The 26,524-nt window shown below is 37.8% G+C and overlaps 1 protein-coding gene across 5 annotated transcripts; it reads left to right on the top strand.

Moving 5' to 3' along the window:
• The first annotated feature begins 1,934 nt into the window (after positions 1–1,934).
• mphosph8 (M-phase phosphoprotein 8) lies at positions 1,935–26,133 on the top strand. Of its 5 annotated transcripts, none has more exons than XM_042001210.1 (14): positions 1,935–2,159; positions 4,358–4,519; positions 4,908–5,921; positions 6,203–6,299; positions 7,131–7,379; positions 7,966–8,088; positions 8,829–8,917; positions 20,563–20,703; positions 20,840–20,926; positions 22,170–22,324; positions 22,526–22,677; positions 23,116–23,240; positions 23,978–24,061; positions 24,946–26,133. In XM_042001210.1, exons 1-14 carry the CDS (start codon positions 2,058–2,060, stop codon positions 24,985–24,987), a joined length of 2,622 nt encoding a protein of 873 aa, XP_041857144.1. In that variant the 5' UTR covers positions 1,935–2,057; the 3' UTR covers positions 24,988–26,133. The 5 variants fall into 5 exon arrangements, with proteins under 5 accessions (XP_041857144.1, XP_041857143.1, XP_041857139.1 ...); XM_042001209.1 differs by having other exon boundaries at positions 4,905–5,921; XM_042001205.1 differs by lacking the exons at positions 20,563–20,703; positions 20,840–20,926; positions 22,170–22,324; ... (2 more) ...; positions 23,978–24,061; positions 24,946–26,133 and adding exons at positions 13,813–16,192; positions 16,542–20,099.
• The last annotated feature ends 391 nt before the right edge of the window (positions 26,134–26,524 follow it).

Below are 26,524 nucleotides of genomic sequence, written 5' to 3'. Positions count from 1 at the left end.
GTAAGCTCGGTATGTTGTAAATTGAAATTGCCTCATTCAAAATGCACATATATAGTGTGGTTTGTTTTGTGTGTAATTTATGTAATCAATTTTATGACTTAATTAAAAACCATGACTGCACGTAAAAAAAACTATTATACCTTTAGGAAACTTCTAAATGTTGGCTATTACCCACTGATGTAATGAAACTGGACTGAATGGTATCACTTCAAGAGCACTTGCTTACTTTTTCCACCACATATACAGGTGAAACTCAAAGAATTAGAATATCGCACAAAACTTAATTTGTTTCAGTAATTCAACTTAAAATGGGAAACTAATATATTAGACTCATTATATGCAAAGCGAGATATTTCAAACATTTTTTATCATTTTGATGATTATGGTATACAGCTCATTAAAACCCAAAATCTCAGAAAATTAGAATAGAGTGGTTCATTGTTGTAGCCTCTACGTGCCACACCAATCAGCTAGATAATCTAAAACGCCAGCAAAGGGCTGGTGAGCATTCAAATGGTCTCTGTCTATTTCAGTAGGATTCACAATCATGGGGAAGGTTGCTGACTTGACAGTTGTGCAGAGAACCATCATTGACACCCTCCACAAGGAGGGAAAGTCTCAAAAGGTAATTGCAAAAGAAGTTGGATGCTCCCAATGTGCTGCACCAAAGCACATCAATAAAAAGTTGTGTGGAAGGAAAAGGTGCATAACTAGCAACGATGACTTCAGTCTGGGGAGGATCGGTAGATAAAGGCCATTCAAAAATATGGGGGAGCTTCACAAGGAGCGGACTGAGGTTGGAGTTTGTGCTTCGAGAGCCACCACACAGACGCATCCTGGACATGGACTTCAACTGTCGTATTCCTCAAACCGCTCCTGAACAAAACACAACCTTTGAAGTGTCTTACCTCGGCTAAAGACAAAATTAAACTAGTCTGTTCAGCAGTGGCCCAAAGTACTTTTTTCTGATGAGGCAAATTTTGCATCTCATTTGGAAATCAAGGTCCCAGAGTCTGGTGGAAGAATGGAGATGTAACAATCTAAGACTCTTGAAGTCCAGTTTGATGTTTCCACAGTCTGTGTTGACTTGGGGAGACATGTCATCTGCTCCTGATGGTCCACTGTGCTTTATTAAGTCCAGAGTCAAGGCGGCTGTCTACCAGGAGATTTTAGAGCACTTTATTGCTTCCTTCAGCAGAAAAGCTTTTTTGGAAATGCTGACTATTTGCCAGCAGGACTTGGCACCTGCCCACACTGCCAAAAGAACCAAAACCTGGTTCAATGACCAAGGCATTACTGGGCTTGACTGGCCAGCAAACACTCCTGATCTGAGCCTCATAGAAAATCTGGCATTTCCAAGAGAAAGACGAGAGACATGAGTTCGAGCAATGCAGAAGAGTTAAAAGCCGCTATGAAAGCCTCCTGGTCTTCCTTTACACCCCAGCAGGGCCACAGGCTGGTAACATCCATGCCACGCTGCATTGAGGCAGTAATTTATTCAAAAGAGGCTCAAATGGTTAATATTTCTGTATTCAAAAACATTTTATTTATTCGTTCATTCGTTCATTCACTCGTGTAATATTCTAATTTTCTGAGATTTGGATTTTTGGGTTTTCATAAGCTGTAAACCAAAGTCATCGAAATGATAACAAATAAATGCGTGAAATATCTCATTTTGCATGTAATGAACAACAACAACAACAACAATAATTAGTTTACCTTCTTAAAATTAAGTTTTGCACGATATTCTATTTTTTTCACTTGTATTTAGTTCCACAATGCATATAAGAAAAATCCTGTTTAGAAAATTTTGCAAAAAAATTAAAAGATAAACTTTAGCACGATTTACAAATTGTAAACAGAGGTTAGCGGCAGTATTTGAACACATTGTGCTTATGGGCGGTAGCTGCTCTGAGTTTGGTACAACCCTCTGAGCTGCAGAGCTAGTGCAGTACCGCCAGGTGCGCTAGCGTCCTAACACTGTCAACACTCAACGGCCTTACGAGTGTTAAATCCAAAATAGAGTAGTTTTTAGTCAACCTTACAATCCAGCAGCCATGGCGGCTGAAACCGACAAGGTCGAACCTGCGGATAGTGAACAAGACGAAGAGGAAGATGTTTATGAAGTGGAAAGGATCATAGACATGCGGGTTGAAGAGGTAAAGCTAAAAGCTAGGTAGCTGCCCGGCTAGCTGGGCAAACATGGCTGGCATTTTTTCCCCTCACGACGCATTGCCCACCTACAGCGGTGGTCAGACCCATCATGTGAACAAAACATTTATCTGAAATTCATTTTCAGCGCCCTTTGATGCACCTGATGTCTTTTAAGTTACTTCATCGCGTGCTCATATTGGTTTTCAGAGCCGTTTCACTGTACAACTTCTCCCATGATGTCCGCTCGCCTCTCCCCTACTGAGGCCAAGGACGGACGCTCTGCAAGCCCGTAAATGTTTTCATGGTGGCTGTTGCTGCTTAGTGGCAAATTTAGTTACTAAGACCGGGAATAATGCGAAGGCTTTCACTGGGCTTGAAACATGGTTGGGTGATGTGCCAATGGTACGCTGAGAATCAGCAGAACCTATCCATGTTAACCATCTATGCACAACCGTTAGTTAGCATGTTAGCATTGAGCCTGTTGTACTACAAATTTGCTTTACAGTGTAGACAAGTGCTGCATTGTATGTGCAGTTAACATCATATAACACAAATGGAGAACCTACAGCTGTACTTGGTTCACTTTCAAGTTTAACTGCTTCTTTCTAATAGGAAATATTCCAAAAGATTATGTTACTCTAATATTTCGGCGCTACATTTTTACAAAATGTGACTTTGTTGTAGCAGCTTTATGCGCAACTGTGTTGACGGTCAAAACATCAGTTCATGGTCGATCTCCCTCAAATTGTATTTTCCAATAATTATTGTTCTATGAGTGTTAGACCTTATTACAAAATAGTAAAAAAAATTCTTATTTAGAGTACTTCATAGTCTTGGATTAAAGGACCAACTGAAGGATTGACAAAAGCAGAATTGATGTTTGGCTTGGTGCATCCAAACTGTAACCTGTTTTTTCCAAGATATAAAAATTGTATATATTATGTGTACAAGCAGCTAACCGCAAACATACACCCACTCCCTTACAATGTGGTATCACCTGACTAAACTTAAACTTTGTAAATAATCTATACAAAATGTGAATTAACAAATGTAGAGTGATCCAAAAATGGATATGGTTACTATAGCAGACCTTTCTAATCAACTAGTTGCATAAGGTGAACTAAGATTCTTGATTCTGTTGTATACTTAAGAAACAACACATTTTTTGTTTTGTGTTTTTTTTAATTAATTTATTTTATATAACTAGGTTTGTAAAAAGCCCTTGCGAGTTATTCTTAACACACTTTACTTAACCTTGATTTGCTTCTGGCCTTAAACATATTCTGTGGGATCCCGCTTGAGGACATAGAAAACTCAAGAATCTCAGGGTGAAAGTAAAGCAAAGAAGTGAAGCTGGATATGTGATCTGTACCGTCCATGTTAGATGGGAGTCTGCAGCTTTCAAATGGCAAATGATGTATTAATGTAATTTTTCATGCGAGTATTCCAGTGCAGCAAATTGAGTGTCCAGCATTGTTTATGCACATCTTCCCAGCTAAGTTCTCCTTGTGACAAGGTTTTCACTCAGCTTTGACTCAGATTGACTTCCAATATATTTTTAGTGAAAAGATCAAAGTATGTGATGAATATTAAGTGGCTATCAAATCATACATTTGTGAAAGGCCACCATAGCTTATTTTTTTTCTCTTCTTTTTAAAAAGGCAAATCTAAGAAAATGACTGTGTGACTGTAACTTTGTGCATGCAGTTTTTATTTGTTCTCTTCTTAAGTGTAAAAGGAAAAAAAGTTAAACTGGACCATAATCCAAATATATAACCTGCCATTTTCCTTGTGATAGTCATGAGTCAAAAGGCATTGGCATTTTTAAAGCTCTAGATTTAAACTACTGTCATAGTATGGTCATGTTCTACAACTGGTTTTCTGCTGATTACAATAAATCTATAGCAATGTCTTTTGTTAAACTTGCTGCAAACAAGATCTCTGTATAGGCTGTCTGTAAGCCATGTTTAGTTTGAGTTTTTCATGTATTGTCTATTAGAAATTCCTCAGGGAATCAAATAAAATTATATACAGTTAAAAAATACTGCAGTAGCTACTTCTATCAAGTTTGGTAGCTTTATTTGTAAACATAGAAACATCATCTGGATTCAGATGGCTGATAAAAATCATTCAGTTCTGGCAGATTGTCTTATCTTGTCTGTTTTTTTTTGTTTGGTTTTTTGTTTGTTTTTTTTTTGGTCAGGGTGAAGTGCTCTACAGAGTTCGTTGGAAGAATTACTGCTCAGACGATGATACTTGGGAGCCGGAGGCTCATTTAGAGGACTGTCGTGAAGTCCTTTTAGCTTTTAAGAAGCAACTGGCTGATGCTAAAGTCAAGAAGGACGCAGAATCCAAGAAGACTGTGGTAAGTGGCGGTCAGGTCATTTGTTCTGTAAACGGGAAAATGTTTGTAGACACTTTATTAAGCAGCATTGACTCCTTGTTTGGAGTGGACAACATGTATATGGTTGGTTAATAAAATCATAGGTAAATTATTTGAACAGAGACTGTGAGCAACCATCATTTTGAAAGTGATCTGATTTGCACAGTGAACTAAGTGTTCACTTGGCTACACAAGTTAATCGGTGGGTTACATTCTGTATTGTTGCTGAAATGATGTTTTTGGTTATAGTTATTTAAGTTAGGATGGACCATCTATCTGAGATTTGATTCTAAGTTAAAGTTTTTATTTCAAATTATTTGAAAACTCGAACCTGGGGTATTTCCTGCCTGTTTTGCTCTCTCATCAGAAGCTCCCTACAAAGAGCGACGTGTTCGATGCCGACTCTGAGAGCGACAGCGACAAAGAACGGCCAACTGAAGCTCCCATCAAGAAGAAAAAGAAAAAGAAGAAGATCCGGGAAGAGGAAGAAGAGGATGAACCCCCTCCAAAGGAGAAAAAGAAGAAAAAGAAAGATAAACGTAGAGAGGAGCTGAGGCCGCTTCCAGCACCAGAAACAGATGACGAAGAGGAGAGAGTCCCAACCCCACCTTCTCCTCCCAAGGAGAAAAAGACTGAACTAAAAAAGCACTTTGTTGACTCTGATGAGGATGATGAAGAGCCTGTTCCCTCCAAAAAACAAAGGAAGGAAAAGGGAAAAGAGGGAGTAAAACACAAGAAAGACAAGGGAGAGGAGGGAAAGAAAAAGAAAGGGAAGAAGGAGCGGAAAATAGAAACTTCTGAAGATGAAGCCACTGCTCCTCTAGAAGAAGACCCAAGTGATGGCCCATCAGAGTCCCAAATGGAGGATTCTGGATCAACAGAGACTGTGACAAAGCTATGGGAAAAGGCCGGTTCGGAGGAAAAGTTCAAACAAAAGAAGGGGAAGTGGGAAGTAAAGTTGCAGGGTATTAAGGACCTTATCCATGATAAAAAGAGCAAAAAGCAAGATGGCACCCTGAAAGAAACCAGCCTGCAAAAACCTAAGAGTAATAAAAACAAGGAAGATACAGCTCCACAATCAGACTCAAGTGACAGCTCCATCCTACATAAAAAGGCAAAGAGCAAAGGGAATGAGAGCGCATCAGCACCACAAAAAGTCCCTTCTTCCTCCACATCCTCATCGTCATCCTCATCTTCCATCGCAGCTGTGAGCACCACCAAGGCTAAGGAGGAGGAGGTGACTAAAGAGGAGGCGTTGGGGACAAAGGATGCCAGCAGTTCAACTAACCTGTTTGAAAAGTTCCTGTTAAACTGCGAAGCCAAGGATCGAGCCCCTCGGAGGCCATCAGTTCATCCACCTGTTGCAGAGAAGAGTAGCAAAAAGGTACAGCTTTTTCTCCACTTCAACAGGTTTTAAAGGAATTAAGAAAACTCTAAACTTAAACCACGACAACCAAATGCCTAAACCTAACAAAAATCTTTTTATTACCTTGACCCTAAAAAACAAGTTTTTAACACAGGGACAATATTGTTGTATTAGCTATCACAGGAATTCCTGCTTATTTGTGTGGTGTAAGATTATTTCATCCATCTTGTAGGAAAAAAAGGACACAAAGTAAAAATTTAAAAGGCATTAACAGTATTTTCTTCTTGTTCTAACTTTAGTTACTTGGAAAGATTGAGAAGATTTCCAAAACAGCAAAAGAGTCACCTGCTCAGAAACCAGAGCCCGACAAGGCAGAGAGGTCCAAACAGTCAGAAGGTTTGTATGTAACAAAGTCTCAATAACTAAACTTTATACAACAAAACAACACCTAAACACGAGGAGACAATACTATGAAGCAGAAGCAGTGGCTTTGTTACCTAAAAAAAGTTAAACTCTGAGCTTTCACTGTTAAAATAACTATTCTCTCTAAGAATCATCTTGAGAGCGAGAGAGGAGGAAAATACAGCCTAAAATAATGTTATTGCTCCAAAAAGTGTTCTGATGACTTTTACAAATTTGGAACTAAAAGGTTTTTTTCTTCTTATTGTTCTTAATGTTTGTATTCATGTTCACACCAACAACATCCCTGTAAAAATAGTAATAATAGTCAGAAAACCTTTTATAACATTTATTTACATGGGAAAGTTTCAACCCTCCAGCACATGGACCCACAACTGCGACTGTTTGTTGTACAACTACAATAAGTGTTAAACAGATCATCCAATATTATAAGTAGACTTTGATGGGATTGAAGTCAGGCTGTGGTTGTATATTTTAAGATGATTATTTGAGTTATCAGATGAGTCATGGATAGTTTAATTGGTTACAGCTCTTTATTTCTACAAACATCATATTAACATGCAGGCTGTGTTTTAATTAGTGTTAGTTGTAGTTATCACAATCATTGCAGGTATTTCGGCTAAGATGAGAGAAAAGGTCTCCTAATACATTTTTAATCTTTAGTGTGTTTAGTCTCAATGTCATGAATATGCTAAAAAAAAAAGTCTACAGACAGCAGGCTGATTTGCAGCTTTGATGAATAGGGAAAGGTTTTTAAAGTTTAATTGTCATCTGATAATTACTGTCCCTTCTCTGTTTCTCCTTTAGTAACCAGACCTGGGCAGAGTCATGGCTTCAGCTTAGACATCGAAGAGCGGGAAGACGAATCCACCGGAAAACTTCGGCCAGCAGAGGATTCTAAGGAACGAAAGGACAGGCCAGTGGAGGCGCAGCGTCCAGGCTGGGAAAGGAAGACCCCAACAAATGACAGGAGGAAGAGGAGAGAAGACAGTGAGCCCAGACTCTTCATGGCATGTGATGACACCCCAGACCCACCAGAGGCCACAGACAAATCTGGTACGTTTGTTATCTTTTGTTTATCTGTTTGTTAGCTGCTTCAGCATAACACATTTGTCTTTTACATCCATGCAATACGTAATGTTGATTTTAGTTTTATACCTTGAGAGAGAACAAAGGCTACATTCACACTGCAGACTCAAATCCAGAAGTATATAAATGTCTGAGTTCTTACGGAAGTAAATAAGTAATATGTAAATTTTTATGAATTTGGAAGTACTTGCACAATCGGAACCAACAAAATGATCCCCAATTGATGAAAGAGGGTAACTGAGATAGATTTGAATTGTGACGTTTGTCTCACTTCTGTGATGACAAAGTCGACTGAAATGCAGCATTAATGTTCACATTGAGGTTGCTTCGACACAGATCATGTAGGTATCCTATGATGGAACATATGAACGTGGGTCAGATTTAAAAAAAAATTCTGATTTGTGCTGTTCACATTGTCGCTACAAATCCGATATTAGTCACACATGGGCAAAATAATTTGAAATTGAGCTGCAGTGTGAATGTTGCCAAACTGTTGCTGAATAAATATTTTAACCTTCCAACTAATAATCACCCTGTACTGTGTGTTGCACAGAAAAGGGGCAAGCCACCTTGAGTCTAGGAATAGACCTCAACCTGGATTGGATGACCTTGGATGACTTTCAGAAGCATCTCAGTGGAGAGAATGAGATCTTATCTGGTCCACCTTTGTCACCCAGTAAGTTTTTTTTTTTCCCTCATCTGAGACAATCACATACACTATATTGCCAAGAGTATTTGCTCACCTGCCTTGACTCTTGTATGAACTAAATAGACATCCCATTCTTAATCATATAAGTTCAATATGACGTTGGCCCACCCTTTGCAGTTGTAACAGTCCATGTTTTCATGGACCTTGCATGTTGGAACAGGAAAGGTTTATTCCCAAGCTGTTCCCTCAAAGTTGGGAGCAAAGTTTATCGATTAATCGCCCAGCCCTACCTGTGGCCATGGAAGTGATTTGAACACTTGATTTCAATTATTTGGATGGGTGAGTGAATACTTCTGGCAATGTAGTGTATTTGGATAATTAGATAATCAGTAAACAATCTCCCAGATTTTTTTTTTGTTTGTTTTTTTTTTCTTTTCATGTGGACTAGACTGCTGCTGCAGCCATGTGTTGACATGATTTCCTTGCTAACATAGATATAACCTTGCCACTGCTGTCCATGTGTGACATGCTAAAGTGTTGCTATTCTGAGTTGTTAATGTAATGTATAGCTGGTTTATACTCTTAAATTTATTATTAATTTTTTGTTATTACTGTTTAGTTTTGTTTTGTTTTGTTTTGTTTTTTTTTTTATCTTGAGACACTATCTAAAAAAAATGTAAAGATGTAATTATTTTTTTCTCCTTGTGTTGTATGAAGTGTGTTTTATATTCTCTAAAACCCATGCAACTCTGTTTTGTGCCTGTAAGGTGAGTTGCGAGATGCTGTGAAAAGTGGAGATTACAGGGCTGTTAAGTTGGCACTAAATTCCAAAGAGGACTACAATCTTGAGCAAGAGGTATGTACTCTTGACTTCAAAGTATTTTCGGAAAGTTTTATAGAAGCATTCATCCAACCATCATTTTTTTTATTTATTTAGTCATGTTGTTATACTTATCTCAATGCTTTCTGCCCTCATTTCCAAGAAAAGAAAAAAACATTTTACAGTTTGCACCTTGGTTGCCCCCAGTGTGTATGTTTGGGAGTGATTGGTGTCCAAAATGGGGAGGCTGGGGAGGTAAAACATTTTGTATGATGAGAGACAAGTCATGTCTTGATTTAAAAAAAAACTGGTCACTAGAGGATGAGAACTTGTTCAGTCGAGTACTGTTGCTTCAAAAACTGTACTACAAGAAACATGGTTGGACAAAGCATTTCCAGTTCAAAAGTTTGGACACGCCTACTTACTTGTTTTGCAGAAGGTGTTTCCAAACTTCTGAACTGGTACTGTGTAAGCATTTATAAAATATAGTAAAAGAATCACTTATCTCTTGTGGATTGTTTCCACATGAGATATAAATTAGTTGATGTAATCTCAGATTTACTGTTTGATCCCTCCAGGAATGTGCACTGTTGTGATCACAACTATTAACTCAAACTCAGCCAATCCTTGTGAATTCTGCATACCCTTTCCATTTTTATCCTGTCACCCCAACTTTAATGAAACAAATGTCAGTACTCCTTCACATTACCTGATATATATACTTCTTTGTTTTGGGTTATCAAAGTGCAGATGTGTGTAGGGGAATTGTGTCACATCTGCCATCTAAAATTGCAGCCAGTTACTGAGCGTTATAGTTCCCCAGTGTTTAGGGAGGAGTTTAGCTCATCTGGTTCAGTGGCAGCCTCACATACAGAGGCTGCAGCCCTTTGAAGCAACCTGCCAAGGTTTAAATCCCCGGCACCTGTTGCTGCATGTCACCCCACGCCCCCCTCTCTTTGACCTGCTTTCCTGTCAAGCACCTGTCTAATAAAGACTCTAGAGCAGGGGTGTCAAACTCCGGTCCTAAAGGGCCGCTATCCTGCAGGTTTTAGTCATTTCCTTGCTCCAACACACCTGAATAAAATCAAATGGATCCAACAGCTTCTTGTCAACTTCTTCACAATAAACCATTAATTTCAGTCAGGTGTGTTAGATCAGGGAAACAATGAAAACCTGCAGGATACCGGCCCTCGAGGACTGGAGATTGCCACCCCTGCTCTGGAGCAGTGTTTCTCAATCCTGGTCCTCGGGGACCACTGCCCTGCATGTTTTAGAGGTGTCCATCTTTAACACACTGACTCAAATTAATGGCTCCTTAGCAGGCTTGTAAAGAACTTGACAAGCAGTTCAATTAATCTGAATCAGGTGTACTGGAGTTGGACAGAACTAAAACATGCGGGGCAGTGGTCCCTGAGGACCAGGATTGAGAAACACTGCTCTAGAGTCTAAAACTACTTTCCCAGCATTGAGCATGATAGTGGAGGTGAGGCATTTTGTTCCTCGTGCAACAAAAGAAAACTTCTCAACTAAGAAACATTTTTCTACTACAAAACGGCACCAGAGAAGGTCTGAAATGTGTCAGCAGAGGAGGAAATATCAACATGATTACTCTAAAACATCCGAATTTGTTTTAAATGTTGAAAGAATCTGAGTATATTTGCCCCTTGTTTTTGCTGTTTAAACATTAAGTTGCAACTTCATCCTGCTGAATGGTGAAATACTTTCCCAGTGTGATTATTTAAATAAAATGTGTTTGAAAATAATATATATATTTTTAAATCCTGTTGCTTTTGCAAGAAAAAAAACATTTAAAGCCACCACAGTTTTGTTTTTGTTTTTTTTTTCCGCTCCAACTTTTCACTAAAGCTGTTGCAAAATCGTGAAGGGACTGACAATTTACAAAAATATGAATGTGTTCATTGTTATGCCGCACAATAGGATTGTAAACCTCTTTCTGCCTCAGTTGTCAATTCAGCTTTATTTGCATTGTAGCAGTTCAGAGCAAAGTCATCTAAAGGCTCTTTATAGACTTAATTAAAACAAATCCACATTTGTCCTATTTATAATAATTGTGTTCACACAAGGCATTCTTAAAAATAATAGTCTATCTAAGGAAACCAACAGATTGCATCAAGTCTTGTCTTCATTCCAGACCGTGATGAATATGCACAGGGTGGCAAGTGATGATAAAAAAAAACTCCCTATTAACAGGAGGAAAAACCTCTGGCAGAACCAGACAATAATCCTACAATAATCTGGTTTTGGTTTGATCAAATTAGTCTACTGTAAACTGTGTGGAGCTAACAAGGATAATCTTTATTTTACTACACTAGCAATACTATAAGTAGGGATGGAAAATTTGGCTGCCTGTTTTAGCAGAGATGACCCTGTCTCATCACATTCCAAGGGTCTCTGTAGTTGTCCATGTGCAAGGCTTATTAATATAAGTGGGGATGTATTTTCCAAAGTGTGCACCAAAGACTTCAAGATCTACATTTACAGAATTTGTTAAATGCTTAATGATAAATCAACACCTCAAGATGTTTCTCACCACTCCAAAGTGACATACTCCTGCAACAAACCAAGGTAAGGACATGGTCTCCTTTTCTTTTTTTTAATTTGAAAACAAAAATAGGGTATTTGCTAATAAATTTAAGGGTGTAAATTTTTTATGATTAATAGTTTGCTTACAACATTTGTTAGTGTTTTAACCAGCAGGGCTATAAGGTAACTTATAGGTTTTAAAGTTAAACAACAGTGTTTTGAGAACTAAGGTTACAGTTTGCTTCCTTTCAGCCTGATCGGTAAATTTTTAAGTTGGAAAATATCCATTGAGATTTTACATTAGTGTCTCACCCTGGTCATGGCATGGTGGCATTTTTTAACTGCTAACAGCTTAAGTGAGGCTTTCTCATTGCCGTTTTATGTACATCGTTATGTACAGAGCACTGTCGTTACAGTTCTCTGACAGCAGTTATTGTTTTAAAAAAGGAACTATGGCTTAAAAGATGACGGTCTATGAGAACTTTAGACTTTAGGCTTTCATTTTTTTATATCTTTTGCAGTGTCAAGCCATGTTTTCATAGTTGTTTGTAACTACTTTGGTAACATTCTTGTTTCTCAAGTGAGAAAAACGATGCCCTTGGCCTTTAATATTAATATCTGCCCTTAATATTTTTTGCATGCCAGTGTGTACCACCAGACTATCTTATAATTTTATGTTATTTTATTAGCACAATTGTACATCAGTAGCATATATCGATAATATTAATTGTTCATTTAAAAGTAGATGCCATTATTGCACATTAGACATTATAGTTTCATCTTTCTTTGCAGTGAACAAGCCTGCGGAAGACCATGGTGAACACGAGTATCTGGACAAGATGAAGCAGGTACATAGTGTATATGATTTCAGAACATGTATCATCATCATTCATAATGTATGTACTGTGCACTTGTGACCATAACATTGCCAAGATCTTTATTGTTTTGACTGAAAATAATAAAGCGTAGGTCACGTCTAAAGAAGTTATACACAATTTAATTTAAATGTAAAAAAAAAAAAAACATCAATTGTTGGGCACTTTAAGTGTTCTATTGTTTTGCATCTGTGTCTTGCCAGGTTCTAGACTCTGTCAGGGCTGGGATATACTTGCTGTCAGCTACTCGTCTGCATGCGTACCTTGGCTGCCATGCGTTTATAGCTTGTATTTTACACTAAGGCCACTTGCTTTGTCGCGAGGTAACGTGCCACGATCGTGAGTTGCAATATTGACTTGAACGCTAGTGGCACTCATGCGAACAAGAGCATGAACATGATAGGTCCAAAGTAAACACAATGATAGTTTTGACAACTATCTCAGACCTTGTCTGTAACTACCAGCATGCATGTATGTATGTATGTGTGTGTATATATATATATATATATATATATATATATATACACTACCGTTCAAAAGTTTGGGGTCACTTTGCCATGGGATTCAATAGGGAAGTGACCCCAAACTTTTGAACGGTAGTGTATATATATATATATATATATTATTTATTTTTTTATTTATTTTTTCCCTACGTATTGCACAGTGATAAGCACTTGTGCCTTAACAGTTGGCATAAAATTGAAATCGTTTTGGGGCTGATGACCTGAAAATACAATGTGACCAGTAGATTGACCCTTTCACCATTTCCAAGTCCAAGTGCTGTGTACTTCTTGCGGTGACCTCCAGTATTAAGCTTTTTGGCCACGCCGTACTTCCGTCATCTGCAGCAAGTATATACACAAATGTAGCAGAACGTTGACGTGTACGCTTGCGTTCACAGCAAGAATATCCCAGCCCTTAGATGGTTTAGCCATATTGGAAACATGTTATGTTAAATTACCAGTTTAGGTTGTTACTACACTGGTATGCAAAGCAAAAATTCTCATGTAAATGGCTTAAAAGTATCAACTACTTGTTTAGTTTCAGTGTGTTCTGTTCGTTTCATGTAGCATTTCATCCGACACCCCATGACTACTTGATTAGACACAATGTCAATACGCTGCTTGATCCAATAAAGCCATTAACTGTTCTTGAATGGGTCACATGTGGTTTTTGTACTGAATGTGGTGTCAGGGTGTTTTTGATACAGATGTTGGACTTGAAAAAAAATAATGCGTGACCGTCGCCTTGACTTTTGTTTGAATGAGCCTGGATCTTGGTGGGGCATTGCCAAGGTGCTGAAGTGTTTAAAAAAGCCATTATATAAAGCAGAAAGAATTTACAAAAAACTAAAAATAAATTAAAATTACCACTTAACCAAAATTCGAAACAAAGTTTAGCTTTTGTTTTTCCACTCACAGTTATTTTCTAAAGCATCTGTTTTAGGTTCACTCAAAATATTACTGAGATCTGATTTGGCAGTGAGTCTTACATATACTTGTTCTTTTACAGGCGTGTACTTTTGGTGAGAAGAGATCATTTGAAGGCGAAAGGAGCTTGATTGAGGAGCGAAGTTCAAGTGGTACTCTTAAATTCACATCTGACATTGAAAGTGCAAGAAATGAAGACAGTACTTCCGAAGCAAACGAGAATATCCAACAAGAATTGGATTGGTCAAAGAGCAACAATTCAATGCCAAGCGACACTGCCAGTACAAATACTAAGCAAGGGATAGAGGGGAAACATGAGAATATACAAGAAGGTGGGAACAATATAACTAAATCCAAAAATGCAGCGTGCGGTTCATTCACCACTAAGGAAAGTCAAGGAGAGGAAAACCAGGAGGTAGCAGAGGAAGAGGAGGCATCAGATGACACCCATGATGTTTCATCAACCAAAATGAGCTCAAACACTAATAATTTAGATGTAACTAGAAAGGCAGAAGAGATGGTGGGAAAGCAAGATGACCAAACAAAAAAAAGGGCCATAGCTAAAAAACGCAGGTCTGCCAAACGAGGAAAGCTCGCACGTGGTGGGCGAAAGAACATGGTGGCAGGTAAATCAGATGGCAAAGATCAAGTCTCTTCTGAGTCAAGCACAAAAGAGATGATTAAAACACGATTACGTCAACGCAAAAAAGTTATGGAGATCAAATTACCAACACGATCAAGTCTAAGGTACTGTAAAAAAGTACTTCAAGCAAAGGCCAGCAATACAGAGGGAGAGAAGAAGGAATCTTGCAAAAAACACTTCTGCTTGTATTGCAAAATGGCTTTTACCCAACTTGCCAAGCATTTGGAAAAGAAGCATGCAGAGGAAACAGATGTTGCCCATGCAATACACTTTCCCAGAGGTTCCAAAGTTAGACAGACATTGCTTGACCAAATTCGCAATAAAGGAGATTATGAACATAATTGCCAAGTTCTTAAAAGTGGTGAAGGAGAAATTGTAACAAAGAAACAGGTGAAGAAACCAGCCATATCTGTTCGAGACTTCCTGCCTTGCCAGCACTGTTTTGCATTTTATCGCAAAACAGATTTATGGAGACACGAGCGGTCATGTAAAGTTAGAAAGGGAGATCAGAAATCATCTGAGAAGACCAAAAGAACTCGGAGTCACAATGCCTCCTCCCCACTGCTTCCTATGTCTGAGTTCTTAACTGCAAACTGTGAGGAGATCATCCACATAATGCACCAAGATGAAATCTCAAAGCATATTAGAATTGACCCCCTTATTTGTAAATACGGCAATACACTGTCTGCTAAATATGACCACGATAAGTCTCAGTTTGCTTACATTGCACAAAAGATGAGGGAATTAGGTAGATTTGTGCTTGCAGTAAATGAACTTGACAAGAGTGTGAAGTACTTGCATGAAATATGTCTACCATCCAGATTTGAATTAGCTGTTGAAGGGGTTAAAAAAGTTAGTGGATTTGACCCAAGCTCTAGTAAGTTTAAAACCATTTCTCTTGTCTCAAAGATCGGTTACTCTTTAAAACGAGCTGCAGAGATAGCTTTTGGAGAAAGTCGCATGACAGAGGATAGTGAAGCAGAAAGTGAGTTGAAAAAGTTTATACAGCTCCTCGATACTAAATGGAGTGCGTCTTTTTCTCGCAAAGTTCTCACCCAGTCTGTAAAACAAGAAGTCAAGAAAGTGGAAATAGACAAATCAACTGTGACGGAAGATCTAATGAAACTCCACAAGTTTATTACTGGGGAAGAGGATGAAGCAAGAAAGGAGTTGAAAGAAAGTCCCAGCATGTCAACATGGAAAAAGCTAAGTGAAGCCACCTTAGCGGATGTGTGTCTCTTCAACAGGGGAAGGGTAGGCAATATTGGCAGACTTCTTTTGCAAAATTACACTCAAAAGAAGAGCAGCGGGGTATTTACGCCCTCTGCAGATCAAGTAAGGAAAATAACTAAATTGGAGATGGACCTTGGTTCCAATTTCACAAGATTGGAACTAGAAGGCCAGTATGGAAGGAACATGCTTGTGCTGCTAACAGACAGAATGGTTTTGTCAGTAGACTTGCTTGTTGAACACAGAGAGCAAACAGGTGTATCAAAAACCAACCCATACCTGTTTGCAAGGACTGAAGGTCCCTCCTTCATCAGAGGATTGGATTGTTTCCGAAGGGCTGCAGTGGAATGTGGAGTTAAAAACCCAGAAGCACTTCTGTCGTCATCATTAAGAGAGCAAATTGCCAGCTGCTGGCAGCTAATGAGCCTTGGTGAACCTCAGCTGGATCTAGTGGCAAAGTTATTGGGATGGAGCAGTCAGGAATGTTACAGACTCTCTCAAAATGCATCTCAGCTGGAGGAAGTGAGCAAACAGCTGTTAAAGATGGATCGAGCATTGCCATCAAGTCCACCGAGCACTGTAAAAGATGGTAAGTACCTTTTCTTCAGTTGGTTAGTAATCCATTGATGTGCCTTTCTAAGGCAAATGACCTGTTATCCAAGACTACACAACATAATTCTTCCATATTTGTTCATTCTGGATGTTTCAGATGTTTGGTACTTCTAATGCTACTCAAGACTCTCTAAAGATGAAGTTTGCTCAGAAACAGTTAATTAACAATTTTCTCAGCCCATTGCTAACATTTGAAACAACAAAGCAGAACACTTTGAAATCAGTCTTAAAAGACGTAAATAACTGACAGACTAGTAGGCCTGTAATTTGATGTAGACTTTATTTCTCTTACTTTACAGTGATTCTCAATACTTTTGTCTTTTTAGGGACCGGACAGAAACCTGCTTTAAAAAGAAGGCCGTGGACTGACAAGGAACAAGCTGCTGTTAAACGTTACTTGAGTGAATTTATCACAAGGATGAAGGTTCCAGGGAAAAAAGAATGCAATGCATGCATTGCTTCTGAGCCAGATCTTGGAGGAAGATCTTGGACAGATGTAAAAAATTATGTACACAACACACTGCAGACAATACGGAGGAGAAATAACCAACAAAAGTCTGATGGGAACGGAAATGTTCTGAATCCAAAGAGTCCAAAAGTTGAAGATCAAACAACAAAGACAGACATGGAGGACACTAGTGATATGTGTACTATGACAACAGTGAATCCAGATCACCTTAGAGAAAGTTCAGACTGTTGTATGACAGTGCCACCACCAACCAACTTGAGAGACTCTTCACCCTTCTCCCAAGAGATGACCGCAAGTTTTGCATCTTTTTGTTACTCTAGTACAAATATGGTCCATACAAATCAACATTTGATTTCAACCTATTCGCCATTGAACGCTACTGATACTCAAGTGGTCCCTACATTTACCCCACACAACACTACAAATGCGCTAATGCCTCCTGTTTACACTTCAGAAAACAACCAAAGTCTGACAATGTCATCTTTGTATACACAGAATGCCACAAGTATGCTGCACCCCTCTGTGTATACCCCGCAAGACACTACAAGTCCGCCAATGATTCCTTCTTATACTACCTTTAATGCCCCAAGTACCTCAATGGTCCCAACATATACGCAGTTAAATACCCCAAGTGCACCAATTGTCTCTGCATTCTCAACACTAAATGACAGAAGTAGGCCTATCATGTCTTCATTCACACCTCTAAACCATTCAGATGTCCCCACTTATCACACAAGCCCAGCAAGGGTCCTTTCAACTGCACAGGTTGTCCCATCAATTCATGGGCATGGTGTTTCTGACAGAGCACCAATGGTACAGGAAAGCACACCCATGTCTTCAGCAGGAAAACAAACCACTCCAGGTGTCAAACCTCAAAAGAGAAACAAGAGGTTGTGGAGTGAGGAAGAACAAGCAGCAGTGAGGCGTCAGCTTGGAGACTTCTGTAAGCTAATAAAAGTACCAGGAAAAAAGGATTGTGATGCGTGTTTAGCTGCTGAGCCTGCACTGAGCAGCAGAACATGGAGAGAAATCAAATATTTTGTACATAACTCAATCCAGTCACTAAAAAGAAGAGGTCATGCTGTTGCCTGTAAACAGCCCACCAGTAGCCCACCAGAACCAGAGACTCAGACTTCAAACACTGACTGGGATGGTCCAGTTTATCTCTCCCTGTAAAAAGTCTTTAAGAAGCGTGATCAGTGAGGATTTTACACAGTTGTGGCTTTAACCTCAAATCAAGTGTAGCTTCAAAATTAAGCAGATATTGACTATTTGTTGACTGTTGGTGAAGTTTGATCTCAGTTGCGATGTAGATGATTGCATTTACAGACTGTCCTTCCATTCTTCTAATTATACACGTCTCCAAAGTGTACTGTGTTTAATATCAAGTCCAGCGGACCAAGCTATTTGTTGCATGAATATACACTAAATGGGTAGAAGAAAGGATGTTTGTACTGTAGCTTTCGCCAGGCCATCAGTGTAAATAAGAATTTCTTCTTAATTACTTGCCTGGTTAAATAAATGTTAAATAAATAGGTGAAGCTTTTGTCTAGATAAAGCAGATTTGTTATTATATGCTTGCAAAAACACTGGTCTTTTAGACCACCACTGATTATCGTTATGAAATGTTTCAAATGAGATAAAAAAAAAAAGAACATTTTCTCTTGGATTCACAGATCATTACCAGTCATTAGCTATGGAAAGTAGTAACTGTCACCTAGTCCAGCTTGAAAATGATGAAACTCATGTCAGAGCAGCTTGAAAATGGTAGAAATGGCTTTTTTTTCACCATTTTTCTGAACAAAAATGGCCTCTTTGACTGCAAATTTGCAGTATTATTTACTTGGAAACTAATTTACATTTCTGTAGTTTTTTTTTTTGTTTGTTTTTTTTTTTGTTGTTTTTTTTGCTCACACTGTTTTCATTAGTATTTCATGTAATTTAGTTTAAATAGAAACTCTACCAGCAAATCTTTGTAGCAGATCCCTCAAACGTGAGATGTGGGTTGACTTGCTTTGCGTCATTCCCAAATGCCAAACCCAAGTGTATTAAATATATATATTCTTGCTTTAGCCAGTAGCCTGTATTGTAAGTAACCTGCAGAAGTAACCGTATATATTTACTTTCTGACGCTACAGAATAGGAAAGGAAGTTTCAGTTTTGGGAGGGTTTGTTTTTTTCAATGTGTGGTTGTTTTCCCATTCCCGTTCTCTCCATTAAGGATCCTGTTGATTGTCATACCGTCTTTTTTTCCCTATTTGTTATGAGAAGCATTGTGTAATACTACACAGTGATATTTTAGTATTGTATTTGGTTTACCCTAACTTGAGATAAATACACTGTAGCGTTCTCATTTTTATTACTTCATTGTAAACTTTTATAATCTGGATGTTATTAATATCCAGTTTTCAATCTCATGTTGCCTTATTATGTGGATTTTGTATATCTTTTTTTCTAACAGTTAATGACATCAATTTATGATTCAACGAGAAAGATGATAAAAACATTTTGTTTTTGATAACCCAGTAGTATAGTTTTTATTTTTATTTTAAAAGAAAGGTTAATAGTTGTAACAAAGATTGAAATACTCGTCTTGAACATACAAGACATTAAAGAGATGTAACTATAGTAACTTTTATTTAACATGCAGCTTTAGTATTAGAAGTATTTCCCATTTTATTTTTGGTAGAACTTAATGTTTGTATATTGTGAAGGATTAAATATTAAGTATTGGACAGAGGCTCAATCTTCATTTTTCCAAAAAAAAAAGCACTTCTTTGGTTTTGCATCTGTTGGCTGAACTACTTCGTTTCATTTTTAGTCCAAAATGTTTTCTGTTTATCACTCCTTTTCTGTTACACTGAATATTCAGAAAGTCAGAGGTATCTTGATGAGCTGCATCTTTTCTACAAAGAAAAGAAGATTTAGCAGCATGCAGTCAAGTTTTCTTTGTGATTAAATGAAGAGGAAATTATTGTGAGGTGTGGAGAGCACTTGTCTTTGTCACTGAAGTATTTGTTTGCCTCGGTAGCAGCTGTAGTAAAACTGTTTTGTACAACCGGTGTTCACCCTTTCATACCAAAGTCATTAGTGTCCAGCATGCATAAAATCCCAACTGTGAAAAGTTCTGTAGAACCAGGTCAGATAACCTATTTATACACATTTCAATAATGGCAGAGGGTTTTGTTTTTTTCTGTGTTGCTGCTTTCCTGTAAAAGGAGGTGTATACTGTTTGTGTTTCAGCATGTACCACGTATTTTTATGTTTTGCAGTATTTTTTTTTTTATTATTGCTACTGTAAAAGCACATTTTGTTGTTTATTCTGTTTGCTATATATTGCCTTCAAATAATGCCTCCTATCAAGTATTGTAAAGAATTTAACTTCAGCTTGTACAAATAAAGCTTCTTGGCTTAATTTTTTAAGATTTCGTTGTGAAAAGGATATGTATTTGTTTGAGGATAGTTGGATGTATAATTTATTTGCCTCTTTATCCAGTTCTTCAGTCTTACTGCTGAAGAGAGGAATATCTTTTTGACTTTGCATCCATGTTGATTTTTAATTAAAATAACTATTTTAGCACTTAGATAGATAGATAGATAGATAGATAGATAGATAGATAGATATAGAAGACAGATGACATGTCTGATAAAGAAACCTAAAACCCCCCAATTACAGCTTCATTAGAAACATCTCACTAACACAATGGATCTATCTGGATATATGTAAAAACGCTAGTTTTTCCTCTTTTTATCCTAACATCTTGTTTTTAGAGGGGATCCCTCTTGCTTGCTCATATAAAAGTCCGGTGGAAGCAGCAGCTTATCAATTGTACCTTCTTGGTTTGTAATTCTGCAGCTTTATATCCATTTTTCCACAGGATGTCAGCGGGATGTCACTGTGCATGCTAGCAGCAGCAGGAGGGCAGGACGACATCCTCAGGTTAATGTTTAAGAAAGGCGTGAGGGTGAATGCTCGACAGAAGAACGGCACCACAGCACTGATGCACGCTGCTGAAAAGGTATCTCAGCCTCTCGCACAAGATTAGTCAGGTCTCCTTACCTGTGCGGTGACTCAAAACATTACATTTTATTCAGCAGCTATGTAAACACATCATCAGATTACTGTTTTTTTAATGTAATGCATCTTTTCATCAGAATTTCTTGACCACTGTTGCAATCCTCCTGGAGGCAGGCTCCTATGTCAACGCTCAGACACTGGGAGGGGAAACAGCACTAATGAAGGTGAGACTGCATTTCACACACACTTCAATCTTAATCTGAGATTTTTTTGGGGGGTGGGTGTATAATTTTGTCCCTGAAAATGTGACTGAAATTAATTCTACTGATGCTACATTGCAATGAGTCTTTTCCTACTGCTGATGCTGTTCTGTGCATTCATATTGCATGCATGCAGCTGATATATAAAATCATGGTTTTTGGCATCAAACACTTGTAAAGCGATGCAAGAGAGTAATATAAGTCATGTATGGTGTAGGTTTTTTTTTTTTACTTCCCAACACAAAGTGAGTGTAACAAGTGTTTCACTGTGATTTTTTTATTATGAGCTGCTGCGTTTGCAGCGTTTGCTCAAAATATCAACTAACTGCTAAACTACAGACATGTAAACCATTGTCATAATTAACAAAGACAAAATGTTTACTACCAGCAGACTTGAAAACCTGGAAAGACATGAACTTCTATTGGTTGACTCTTTTGTGTAAAATATTAACATAGCATTACATTTAAAAATACAATAAAAGTGCACTAGGTTACACTTTTTCCATTAAATCCAGCTAAATCTTTTTTCTCATCTTTTTAACTTTTGTCTGAACTTTGTTGCTGTATAAATGAAGGTTTATTTAGTAAATGCTGCATTTGGTTCTGAGTTTGTTCCTCCATGTAAAAACGACTGTGTTCATAGGTGTAATTGAAATTTACATGTTTTTTTCCCTTACAAGAAATATGCAGGATATCAGTAAAAGAAAGCCACAAATCTAAGAAATTAACTGGTGTTGCCTACAGCTTTCCATAGTATGTTGTCATCAGCTGAAAAATACCATAACTGTTCCCTTTTTGACTTGATATTCCATTTACCACATAGTTATTCATTTTGTATGTCCAAGTTCATCACAGCTTTCTTTCATGTAGTAATTAGTTTTTAGTTTTTTGTCCTTTCTTGCAAATTGCAGATTGGATTTTGTTAATTTTATTAAACATGACCTCTGAATTTTGTTCCCAAATGTTGTGATATCAAGTTAAAAGGGCAGCTTATTAACCATCTAAATTTGTTAAAGTACCACAGAAATCAGGGTTTTAAGACCTTGTGGATGAAGCTGATGGCAAATGTTTTTTGTTGTTTTTTGAGTAACCACATCATCAAAGAGGTGTTTTATACAAAAACACAAACTAATCAGGTACAGATGATCTAATTTATGTTTTGGCACATTTTGGTGGGATCTCTACAAATTCTATCTTTTTATTTTAGGCATGCAAAAGAGGGAACACTGACATAGTGCGCCTCCTGCTGGAGTATGGAGCTGACTGCAATATAACTTCTAAACACAAGAACACAGCTTTATATTTTGCCAAAGTCAGCAACAATCTGATGGTGTATGACCTCGTCAAAGACCACATCAACATGTAAGTGTGAACAGATTTCAGCTGATAGCAGATGGATTGTACTGTTTACAATATATAATTGATTCTTTTTTTGTTTTGTTTTTTTATTGTTGGTTTTTCTTTAAGTCTACACTTGATTATGTCATATAAACTTTTTAGAGATTTCCTTGGTAGTACTGCTCAGCACTGTGATGTCATTTTATACATGTCTCTGTCTCTTAGGCTGTCCAGTGTTGCAGAAGACACCATCCGATCGTACTTTGAGTCTCGTCTGGTGCTACTGGAGCCAGTCTTCCCTTTGGCCTGCCACAGACTTTGTGAAGGACCTGACTTCTCTTTGGAGTTTGGCTTCAAGCCACAGCCACAACCAGAAGGTAAAACATGCATTTCTGTTAACACTCAGTTTTTGTTTCTATTTTATGTACAACTTCACTATCTCACACAACAGAGTTGATAGTTTATATGTTTTTTGTTCAGCTAAAACCATTTAAGAGGCAAACAGCGTTCACTCTTTTTTTTAAAAAAAATGGGTATTGTTGATATCTATTAGTTACTCATTTCACAATTTCACTTTCCATGTTGTCCAAGGACTCTAATTATCTTTTAATCATTCCTCCCTGAGCTCAGGAAAGGGAGGAATATACAGTAAATATGCAGACAGACATTGTCTTATTCTAAATAAAAAAAAATGCAGTTTATGCCTGCAGTGAAGTGACTGAAACCTTCAGCAGAGCTGAACTACTACTAGTTTTTTTTTAAGTGGATTCTCCTTAAAATTCTTCTTTTCCAACAATCCCTTTGCCCTGTTGTAGGTTCAGGCATCCTCCTCTTCATCTTCCATGCCAACTTCCTGAATGAGATGACAGCCAGGCTCTGTGGACCCTGCAGCGTGCACGCTGTGGTGCTCAACGACAAGTTTCAGCTCCCCATTTTCCTGGTTGGTTCAAAAACTGTAGATGCTACTGTTCACATTAGCAGAACAAATAGAAACTAACAGTCAAGAGCAAAATGCATTGATAATTTTACGATCTATTCAATTTCATTCAGTGGCAGTTTTTTGCATGCAATGCATTTACTTTACTTATTTAGCATCTTTTATAGTAGCTTTTAAAGTCACTAAAGTATTTTGGCAGGGTTGGATAAATCCAATCCAGGTTTGTAGAAATCAATCTATGAACTGTTTTCATTTTATTTACACAAATTAAAGTTGCATGTTAAAATAGTCTTTTTAAGTTTTTTCTTTCTTTTTTTGTAGTGGAGTTGATGCTATTTAAGAGGATAGTAGTCCTACTGATTATAGGAATGAAGAGTTGCTTTTAACCTAAGACAATAAACATGACCCATGTTTGAGAAAATAAACACAGAATACCTAAGAAAACGTAATTACTGCAGACCTTTCTCCATTTTTCTCTTATACACAGACAAGCTGACTTACGCATTGTGTTGCTGAAGCTTCTGTTTCCAGTTAGCATCCAGTATATTACTACCATCTATCACATATTTAATGTAATTACTTAATGAAAATACTATTCAGCCTAAGGAATGCCTAGGGGGCATTTAGAAAGTTTGCTTAAACTTTGTTTGAAAGTTATATGCTGTTACAATGATTCTAATTTAAGTGGCGATATAAAACACTTTTTTCATGTTATTCCTTTTTTGTCTTTAATGTTTCAGGATAGTCATTTCATCTACTCCTTTAGCCCAGTTCCAGGCATCAACAAGCTCTTCATCCGTCTAGCAGAAGCACCAACGGCAAAGGTAACCCAGATACAGATTACCACTAATAAAAAAAAAAAAGCTCTACATCCTGTCAGAGGTCATCTAGAGACCCGAAGAATCATGTGAGATTTGCTACTAAGCTGTGACTCAAACATTGTTCAGGAGCTGTAGTTTCAGGTCAAACTTTATCGATAAAGAGAGGGAGAGAGAAAAGATTGGGAAACAGTTCTTCCAGTCTGTAATGAAATGTTTAGTAGGAGCTGAAGGAGGCAGTGGCCATTTAATGACGGAGCACATTTCATCACACTTAAATCAATGTGCTTAACAAGACTGCTTATCAGGAAAACATTCAACACTAGTATAAAAAGTATAAAACGCTAATATTTGGTGCTAGTGTCAGCTTGTGTTAACCAGGGCTGCATTCCAGATGTGCTTTCACGCATATCTATATCCACAACTTCCTCTATGTGGAATGCAGCCCTCATCAATACAGCTGTTTCCGCTGTTTCAGGTCAAAATGCCGTTGTGGTTTTGTTGCATGGGCATTAGCTCTATGTACATCTTGTGTTGTGTGTAATTGTGGGGCAATGATAGCAGGCAAGTTTTGAGTTTAGCTTTGAATTTAGACCAGGGGTCTGCAACCTTTACAGTCCAAAGAGCCATTTTTAACTAAGCCCAGCAAAATAAAATTCATTCCCCGCAAATGTTAGGAGACCTTTTAAAATAAAAGACTACTTATAATTTCTGAAGAAACACATTTTTATTTCTATTTTCAGGTTTTAAAATAAAGAAAAAAAAACTTTTGCAAAAATAAGGATAGACAGACTTTCTTCTATGGGATGTACATATTTTTGGAAAATTATGTATTAAAAAAAAGCCCATGATACCCACCCTAACCATTCCTCTAACCCCGTCTTCCTCAGGTCAAGCTCCTCATCTGTGCGTACAGAGTTCAGCTGCAGTGACGATCATGTAGAAGCCTGTCTGCCATGTTGGCACCTGACTTCAGACCAGATCCCAGCACTAATCTGAGAATCCTGCGAGATCAGTTATGCCATTGAGCAGCCTGTCCTTTGGAAGTGAAGCCATCACCTTCAGCTTCCGGGTGGAAGGCGGCATTCAGAGCCCTCCTCGCTCTCTCTCTTACTGGAGTATCTCTCAAGGCTGAAACCCTCCTGTGTCGTGCCTTTCTCTGAGTTCCACCTCCTGTTAGGGTGGAAAAGATAGATTTGTGTGTGTTGTTTGTCAGTCTAGCTTGTGCATTTGTCTGTTGACTCTTCTTTTTTTTTGCATTTGAGTGACATAAAGAGAGGATTTTGCATTACTATTCTTTCAATTTTTAGCATTTTACATGGACAAAAGTAAAGTTCTAACAGACTTACTTCAGAGTATACACTGCCCCAGAAAATCAGTCCAGTGTTGGTAACATTTCCAAAAGCTACAACAACACATGAAAAACAGTTTCTTTGTAAATTGTCTACACTTAATTTAAACGTGTCAGATCTGTGTGCTGCCACTGACAGATGTTAGCTGTGCTCATCAGAGATCATTTCTTGGTTGTCGCTACATCTTATTTAAGAAAAGAGGCAGAAGTTGAAACACTGATTCTTGGGCGCAGACACACTGTGTGTTCATCCTTTTTTGTGTGTCCTTTCTGCATACTTAATCATTGTTTTGTATACTGCCTGTTAATACACCAGTGAGTTTATTTTAAAGTGAAATGTTTTAATGAAAGACGTTTCTTTTGCCTTCAATGCACAAAATTGCATTTTATATTTCCTGGGCTGTATATATTCACATACTATATATAAATATATACAAATATGCAGTTATGAAATGTCATGTGATGACTAGTATTGATGCTTTTTCTTTTTTTTCTTTGCCACAGTAGGAGTGAGAAGTTACTTTGTGTATTAAGAAGTTCTGTTAATTTTCCTTATCAAGGGCTAAAATGTCTGGAATCGCCCTTTTAGTTTTTCTTCTCCACGTATTTTAATTATTAAGAAAAAGCCTTGTAGTTGCTATGTGACCACTAGATATTTCAGACATTTTTACACTAACGATTTACCAAGGCTTTCTGTGCAGGTCTGCCAATTAAAACTTTAACTTAATGCTCTGCTCCAGTTTCCTCTGACAGTCTTTTTCCAGCAGCATATTGAAAGTGATACTAAGGGAGCCTGGCTATAGCATGAGGGTGTTAATAAACCCGACTCGAGCTAGCAGAACGACACAAACATGATTGATGTCTTTCTTTCCAATCCTTCTTAAAATTGAGCAAGAAATAAAAAAGCCAGACAGCGAAGCGGGTTAAGAAGTGAGAAAATGTAAACCGACCTATTTATCCAGGTGCAGATTTGAAGGTTTTCCTCACAATATGCATCCTTACCTACTCATGCAGCTGGTTACAGTTTTATTCTCTAAAGAAGCTCCCGTCTAAAGAACCACACAAGCATTCTCCAGAAATGAAGCACAAATTTGAATCATCAACTTTTAGTTTACTGA

The sequence above is a fragment of the Melanotaenia boesemani genome, chromosome 12, assembly GCF_017639745.1.
Source record: "Melanotaenia boesemani isolate fMelBoe1 chromosome 12, fMelBoe1.pri, whole genome shotgun sequence".
NCBI classification, from domain to species: domain Eukaryota; kingdom Metazoa; phylum Chordata; class Actinopteri; order Atheriniformes; family Melanotaeniidae; genus Melanotaenia; species Melanotaenia boesemani.
The sequence above is the reverse complement of the archived record's forward strand: the minus strand, read 5'-3'. Positions and strand labels throughout refer to the sequence as shown.